At 44.2% G+C, this 7,678-nt stretch overlaps 3 protein-coding genes across 3 annotated transcripts in view; 1 reads left to right on the top strand and 2 right to left on the bottom strand.

Moving 5' to 3' along the window:
* Window positions 1–5,860: 5,860 nt before the first annotated feature.
* LOC111263000 (uncharacterized) overlaps window positions 5,861–7,678 on the top strand; it is a 20,811-nt gene continuing 18,993 nt past the window's right edge. Inside the window, exon 1 of the mRNA XM_022837682.2 lies at window positions 5,861–6,162. Coding sequence (XP_022693417.1) covers window positions 5,953–6,162 — 210 coding nt within the window. The 5' untranslated portion in view covers window positions 5,861–5,952. The remainder of the gene's footprint in view (window positions 6,163–7,678) is intronic.
* Window positions 6,447–6,994, bottom strand: LOC147753130 (uncharacterized). Its single transcript, XM_086969409.1, has one exon. It carries the CDS (start codon window positions 6,888–6,890, stop codon window positions 6,543–6,545), a length of 348 nt encoding a protein of 115 aa, XP_086825535.1. The 5' UTR covers window positions 6,891–6,994; the 3' UTR covers window positions 6,447–6,542.
* Window positions 7,552–7,678, bottom strand: part of LOC147753129 (uncharacterized) — a 2,487-nt gene continuing 2,360 nt past the window's right edge. The window contains exon 2 of the mRNA XM_086969408.1: window positions 7,552–7,664. Within this exon, the coding sequence (XP_086825534.1) occupies window positions 7,648–7,664 (17 nt within the window). The 3' untranslated portion in view covers window positions 7,552–7,647. The remainder of the gene's footprint in view (window positions 7,665–7,678) is intronic.

The following is a 7,678-nucleotide window of genomic DNA, read 5'->3' as shown; positions in this document are numbered from 1 at the left end:
AGGCCAAGTATTAGCCATACAAATCGCTTACTCTCTGCTGGTCCATGTCTTGTCGTATTGGCGCGTTAGTGCTGGTCGACCGCTTTACCGGAATGCTATTTTCTATTGCTACCGTACTTAGGGGGTTTCATTGCTTGGTGGCGAAAGGCCAATGGGTGAGCCTGAATTGATAATTAGGAATTATCTGTTTTGGAAGTCACTCAGACTAAAGACATTATTAGAAAGTATGGTACTCAAAAAGCAACAGCGATTCAGGAGAGATCACTTGCCGACATCGATCAAACCTTAAGTGGTAATCGGCAATACACCTGCGTAGCGTTGGTGAACTTCAAAAGCGTAGTTTATTCTGCCCTAAAGAATTTAGAACCAAGTTTTCTTGCCGGCGTCAGTGTTTTCGCGAATGCGTTAATGGCTCGCAATACTCCGGAGGAACGAGAAGGCAAATTGATAATTGGATTTTATGCGTTCTTCTTAACTACAACTCTTACCCAAAATAATAACTTCAACCTTCTTCTTCTCTTCGTTCTGTTTAAGGATCTACGCTATCAAATACGGAGGCCCAGAAATCTGGTAACGATTCTCGTTAATGCAGAAAACTTAGTTAATTACAGGAGCAGTCATTTTCATGTACAGCAGGTTCTAGCCATGCTAGGTTGTGCCGTCTTGAAATTGGGACTGTTTATCAAATTGAGGCGCTAAAATTTAGGAAAGGTAAGAGAGTTGCAACTTATGGTATGCTATACCTCTCTGGCCGACCACTGACGTACGTTAATGGATTCACCTATCTAGGGTTGATGATTTCGTTTAAGATTTCTCTTAGTTTATTTAGAAGTGCCCTAATAGCTTTATTCTCAGAACTCAATCCCAACCTATTGTTCCTCTCAACCGCTTTGCGACTCTTCATCCTCCGCCAGTTGTCGCATACGGAACGAGCCCAATCTGGAATAATCTCATAGTGGATAATATTGAACATTTAAGACGAATAGGGGCCTTACTCTTTAAAAGAGCCTCGGGATTGCACCGGACAACGCGTAGGAGGCTTATCTGCTTCTTGGTAATAAACACCACTGTTTCCCAAGAACCTCCGTCGCCGTTTCAAGCTATCGTTAACCTCAGCACTTCGTGAAAGCCAGATAAAATGCGAAAAAGTTCGCGGAGGTCGATCCTAAACTCTATCAAACAAGGGCCATAACGGACGGGATTTGGAAGGTCTTGATAAAAACTGGTCTAAGAGACATATAACGACACGTTGTGCGGGGCACGGTTTTCAGTATCGTTTACGCAGAATACCGGAGCTTTATGAACCCGATAGTATTGTGTTTGTATTAAATAGAGACCTTAAGATCCATATCTTGCCTTTCGCTGCCCGCAAGCTTAATCGCTGGGTGACCTATTTCGGTAATTAAATGAAAGATGGCAGTAACACGGTGTATAGTGCAATCATTGGTAATGGCCCTGAGTAATCGCGTGAACCCCAGTTTAGGTACCGTCCTATGACATTGGTATTAGGCAGGCTTGTCAACATTATGATAAGAAATGGGCATGGCTATGTATGTGTACGGTAGCATACAACGTATAAAGTAGCAAGTTGTTATAAATTTATATGTTTTATTATGTTATTTATTTATATGAGTGTTTAGAATGCTATTTGACAAAAGTGAATAAATAAGATTGGTTGGCTGATTAAAATCGAAAGAATTGGCACCACTGCTATTTTATTAGACAAAGCAAAGCTGTATTTTCTGCTAATTATCAATTAGCGAGTTTTGCAGTCTATGACTTCATATGTTTGTCCAATAATATTCTAAAAAAGCTCCTTTATAGGGTGGATATACACACACTTGTATTCCACCGAATTAGCGTTCTGGTCCTCTGATTTGGGTCTATTGCTGGGTCGATATCAATCCGCGAACTGACGCACCGTATTCGTAAAAAGTTTTATGAAGTTGAAGTTGAACTATTCATTCATTCAGAGTTACGCAAGAGGAATTAAGTCATACAAGAGATGCTTTGGAAAATATTTCGGCTAACATTGTTTTTACGTGTGATGCAACTTAGACGCCTTGATCTGCGTTAACGTAAAAATAAAAATACACCCAGAAACTCACTTCTGTTTTCCACTTCAGGGGCACTGGAACAGAATAGAAAGTTTTAATTCTTTATTTAGCAAGAGGCACATAACCACAAAAAAGGTGTTATACCTAAACAATTGTAACAGGATAGATATTTTTTACGTTGCGTTCCTTACGGACCAAAATAAGCAGTTTAAAGTTAGCTTACTAATATAAATAACAAGCTATTTAGACCTTTTCTGACTATTCTGAAACTAAGTTCAAATAACTCATGCTTTTGAAATGGTTTACCTCGCCTTCAGCTAAAAGAGAGCCGACAAAGTGGATAATTTGTGCAAACGAACAAATAAATTATACAACGGTCGAAATTTTTTTTGGTTCATAGAGTACTAACGTGCTGGAATTACTGTTGATAGCATTTTTTGAAGATGCACTGATTTTGTGAAGACTGTTCTTACACAATGACATTGTCAGAGAATAAGTTACCATGCTATCGTGTAATAGACGACTGCTGCTGCTGCTCACGAACGCTTAAACTGCTTTCCGGTAGTGTGCATGTTTCGCCTAACCCTTTATTCAGCGTCAATACCCCCGCAAGCAATGATGCTTGTGACATGGTGGGCCGCGGATTTATCTACATTACGCATAGGGAGAGTAATATAAACCGCGATATTGTATAACGAAAGTACACAGGACATTCTCCTCGTTTCACGCTGGTCTACTTTGCTTTCTTTGTCTTACCCTAAAAAGTCTTCTTTTTAAAATTCGTATCGTTAATTCTCTTTGACTATCGACGTTTTAAGCGACTTCGTTTACCAAAAGCCTACTAACTGGCGATAATCGATTAAACTTTCTTCATCGAAAACTGGCCAAATTAAAAATGGCAGCCACATGACGCGGCTGTGGAAAGTGAGTTCATACTTAAAGTGGGACAGAAAGGGAGAGGAAGAGAGAGGGACTTCCAGCGGCGCCAACTTAAAATGCAATATAACAAAGCGTCCTTTCCAAATAAGTTTTTTTTTATTTTGAAAAGTTTAGTGGTGACTATTCTGTATCGTTAATAGGCAACAGTCAGAATAATATTGGTTCGTCGAGCAACTTGAAGCCTTCTAACGAATATATATATATATATATATATATTAAATGTGTCTATAACAATGAAGCGTTTGAGCATCTGCGTTTACTATTCTTTTCTTACTAAAGAGGCAGACAAACAGTATGGGTATTTTCTCCAGTTTGTTAAACGTCATGCAATAAACCGCTAAGCTAAAGTAAATACCTACACGCTTTTTACATCTATTCGTTGTTCTATTTTCTATTTTTAAGCGTTGTTTAAGCAAAAAAAACCGCAAACATATTTAAACCTTTACTGTTCATGACAAAAAGTCATGCAGATTGTACGCTTTGTCACCAAATACTTATATGACATTATAAGATAGTTAGACAATTATGTCTGACAAAAAGCTAAAAAAAGATCGATTTATGATGGTTTCCCAATCGCGCATACGGATTTTCCGACATCCGTACATTAGCCAAAAAACCTCGGTTCAACTGTGCATAAAAGTATGCGCGTTTCCTAACAAACAGTTCCAAAGTTCGATAGTTGAAGACTGCGCAAGGACCTATTTTTCGGATGCATCGCACTTTGAGATTTTGGGTGGCAACGATTAATATGTCCATAAATGTTACGACAGAAGATTCGATCTGCTCTTTGTAATTCAGAAGGTCAAGTGTCCGAGCAAAATGATGGTGTGGGCTGTAATTTTCATCTATGGCGAGGAACTTCTACAGCATCAGCGACATTATGGAAAAACAACAATATAGTAAGGTACTTCAGTGAAGTATTTTTCTATGACGTGGAAATTTATTGAGCTTGAATCCGACTGAAATGTGTGGCATTATATCAAATAGCGAGTCAGGAGTGGGCACGAATATCTCACAACTCAAAAACACAGTGCTCCAAGTATACGCCCGGGACCCGGGCGTGACGGAAATGGTGCAAGAGTTCATGTGGAGTATACCGAACCGAGTTGCACGAGTTGCCGCAGCCAGGAATGGAGGACCAAATACAGGCCTCAGTGATACGGTCTTTCTCCGTAATTTAAAATGTTTCTCAGCTTTTCTGTAAAGCTGCACGCAAATATTTAGTGTGCGTTTAGAGCTATCTGCGGTCAAACTAAGAAATGCGGAAAATTTTTAAGTGGCTTTATTTGATTGGCCAGCGGTTCACGCTCTCTCTCTCTCTCTCTCTCTCTCTCTCTCTCGCTCTGTATATATATATATGTATACATATCCAGTGTGAGAGAGATGAGTTTTGCACACTAGTCTTAATCCAAGGTCTTTGATATATGGGAGTACTCAAACTGTTGTTCGCTCTTAAACATTTTAGACGGGTGTTTCCATTGACTAAGAGATAGTTACGATGCTAAATTTTACTAGGTGACTAACTAAAATTTGTTTTGAAATATGTAGATTTATTCACAACAAAAATCGTAATTGAAGTTTGAAGCTTGACCTGAGTGCCAGCCTAAATTTCCGCATGAAGTAGACAACAATGAAATTGGTAATTACAGGATGCACAAAAATTTGAAAAGCTAAGCCGTAATGCGCAATATGCGTTATGGACAACGCTGACGCATTGTATTTAGATCCGTCTAACGACACGTTTTATGTATGTGATTACAATTGAACTTGAAGGACCCAGAACTATCAAGCCCGATTTCGGTTTAAAAAGTCTTTTGTACGAATTTATTTAAAAATATACAGTTGCTACGCTCCACATTTTTAACCGGCGATTGTGAAAAGAGAATCATTTTGAAGACTCAAGGTTAGGTTGCTATAGGAAGCTTAATATAATGGAAAAGCGTTTGCGTCTTTCGTCATACTTATGGCGATAGTTTTATTGTGTGTTTACGTTGTTTTCTAGTCCTATGGCAAAAGCTTAAAGGCAATCATAGTCTAAGAAAATGAAGTACCTATATATGAGGCAAACATCCTCCAAAGCCTTATAAATGGGCTAAGTTCACTTTTTAAGCAAATACGTAAGCACGTCAACTGACGATGGTCACAGGAACAACTTATCTTGATGCGTTTATACTATATCTAGTAATAAAGAGTATCTTGTTACGAATTCCTTATTTTTAATATGTATATATAATAAGCCTTGTATTTTCTTTGTTAGTTTCGATGTTAAAGAAGCTCATAAACACGTTATATATAGGCATCAGGGTCTCTAAAACTAATAGTAATCGGGATTACTTAAAATTTGAATCCCAAATTCAAGACAATATGTTTATTTCTGACCAAATTGTATGATTCTATCTGCAATCGTTCTGTAAATGTGCACAATATTACTTAATTGTTCTAAAAGGTATGACAAGTCAGCAGCAAGTTATAATTTAAGACATGGCAGCTTCGGCGACGATTGTTTTTCACGATATTCACGGAAATTAGTTTTTAAAAGTACATTGTTATCATATGAGCTATACAAAGATGCGAGGTCTATAACGCAAAGTGCGACACATCGCATTCCTGCCGATGCTGTCACTATTAGCGCGTTGGATTGTTTTCTGTCCATCTTTATTCTACTTGTATCTGGACGCCCGCTGTATATCCCTCTCCGAGGAGGCGTTCTGCCTTGCCCCCATGCAGCATTTTAGAAGGGGCGAAGGATTGGATAAACCAACGCAAATACGGTAGCGGCTGCTTGTCTGCCTCCGCCGTTGTATATTCGGGTTGCCGGCTCACACGCGTACTTGCCTACGTATCTTATAAAAGAGCAGCGTCAATAAGATTAAAGTTCATTTGAGTCTGTGGCGATGCCAGTGTGTGGTGTCGTCATAGACAATATTTCAAAATCAGCGCAGATCACCAGCGGAGCATGGTGATCATGAATTTACGAAATACGCCTTTCGTATGGACGGCGTTACTAATCGTGTTTGCAACTGTGTCCACTGACTCTGTTGAGGGTCAGTATGCTCGGCCGACATTTGATGATGACGATGATTTTGGATATGTGCCTCCTGCAGCTCCATCGGCTAAGCCAGGAACTGTTACTGTACAGCTACCTGCTTTAGCACCTCAGCCCCAGGTAACGTTCCAGCCTGCGCCCAGACCTATGTCTATTCCTGCGTCTGCTCCCCAACCCGTTTGTGGACCCGGCGGAGTCAGTAAACAAGGTGGAATAGGTGATGTTGCTCATTGTGCTCCTATTCCCGCCCCTCCTACACTCAGGGCACCTCCCAGACCTCCTCCATCAGCTTCTGCGCCTGCTAACGTGCCCCCTCCTTTAGCACCTAAGCCCGTCTCCGCACCAGCTCCACGTCCTAACTTGGTAACTCCTTGCAGACCAGGTGAATATCGAGGTTTAGAGACCACTGGTACTAGTTGTGGTCCTCTCTTTACTCCTGTTCGGTCTGTGCTCGCACCCCATCCATCTCCCCCTTTACAAGTGTCTCAACCTACCCCGGCTTACGGGCCTCCACCGACGCCTAAACCCATCCCAGCCGTCAGGCCCATTGCACCAGCTCCTGTACCGGCTTCCCGTCCTGTGCTGGCTCCCCGTCCTCCACAGGCCCCCCGTCCTGCACAGGCTCCCCGTCCTGCACCGGCTCTCCGTCCTGCGCTAGCTCCCCGTCCTGCGCCGGCCCCCCGTCCTGCGCCGGCTCCCCGTCCTGCGCCGGCTCCCCGTCCTGCGCCGGCTCCCCGTCCTGCGCCAGCTCCCCGTCCTGCGCCGGCTCCCCGTCCTGTGCCGGCTCCCCGTCCTGCGCCGGCTCCCCGTCCTGCGCCGGCTCCCCGTCCTGCCTCCCTAAAACCCATTGGTGGTGGCGGTTATGGAAACGATCTTGAAGATTTTGAGGTTGGCGTATCCCGTTTAACTGATCAACAAAAAGATCAATTTGGTCCAAAAGCAGTAAGCCACTTTGGAGGAGCAACAACCGCTAGACCACCACTTCGCCCTGTTTGTGGACCGGGAGGATATGGTGGTCCTGGTTGCACACCTACTCCCAGGACACAACCACCTCCTGCTTTTAGGCCAGTTCCATTACCTGCCCCCAAGCCAGCCCCATTACCTGCCCCTAAACCAGCGCCACCCTCTGCTCCCAGGCCAGCACCACCTCTTGCCCCCAGGCCAGCGCCACCTCTTTGCCCCCAGGCCAGTGCCACCTCTTGCCCCCAGGCCAGTGCCACCTCTTGCCCCCAGGCCAGCGCCACCTCCTGCCCCCAGGCCAGCGCCACCTCTTGCCCCCAGGCCAGCGCCAGCTCCTGCTCCCAGGCCAGCGCCACCTCTTGCCCCCAGGCCAGCGCCAGCTCCTGCTCCCAGGCCAGCGCCACCTCTTGCCCCTAGACCAGCGTTACCTGGCGCGCCCAGGCCAGCGCCACCTCTTGCCCCTAGACCAGCATTACCTGGCGCACCCAGGCCACCACCTCTACCTGCCTGTGGACTTGGAGGATACGGTGGTCCTGGTTGTATACCTGCTCCCAGGCCAGCGCCACCTCCTGCTCCCAGGCCAGCGCCACCTCCTGCTCCCAGGCCAGCGCCACCTCCTGCTCCCAGGCCAGCGCCACCTCCTGCTTATAGGCCAGCGCCACCTCCTGCTTATAGG

The sequence above is a fragment of the Varroa jacobsoni genome, unplaced genomic scaffold (genome assembly GCF_002532875.2).
Source record: "Varroa jacobsoni isolate VJ856 unplaced genomic scaffold, vjacob_1.0 scaffold_724, whole genome shotgun sequence".
NCBI lineage: Eukaryota > Metazoa > Arthropoda > Arachnida > Mesostigmata > Varroidae > Varroa > Varroa jacobsoni.
Note: the sequence above shows the minus strand (reverse complement) of the source record. Positions and strands in the feature narration are given on the sequence as shown.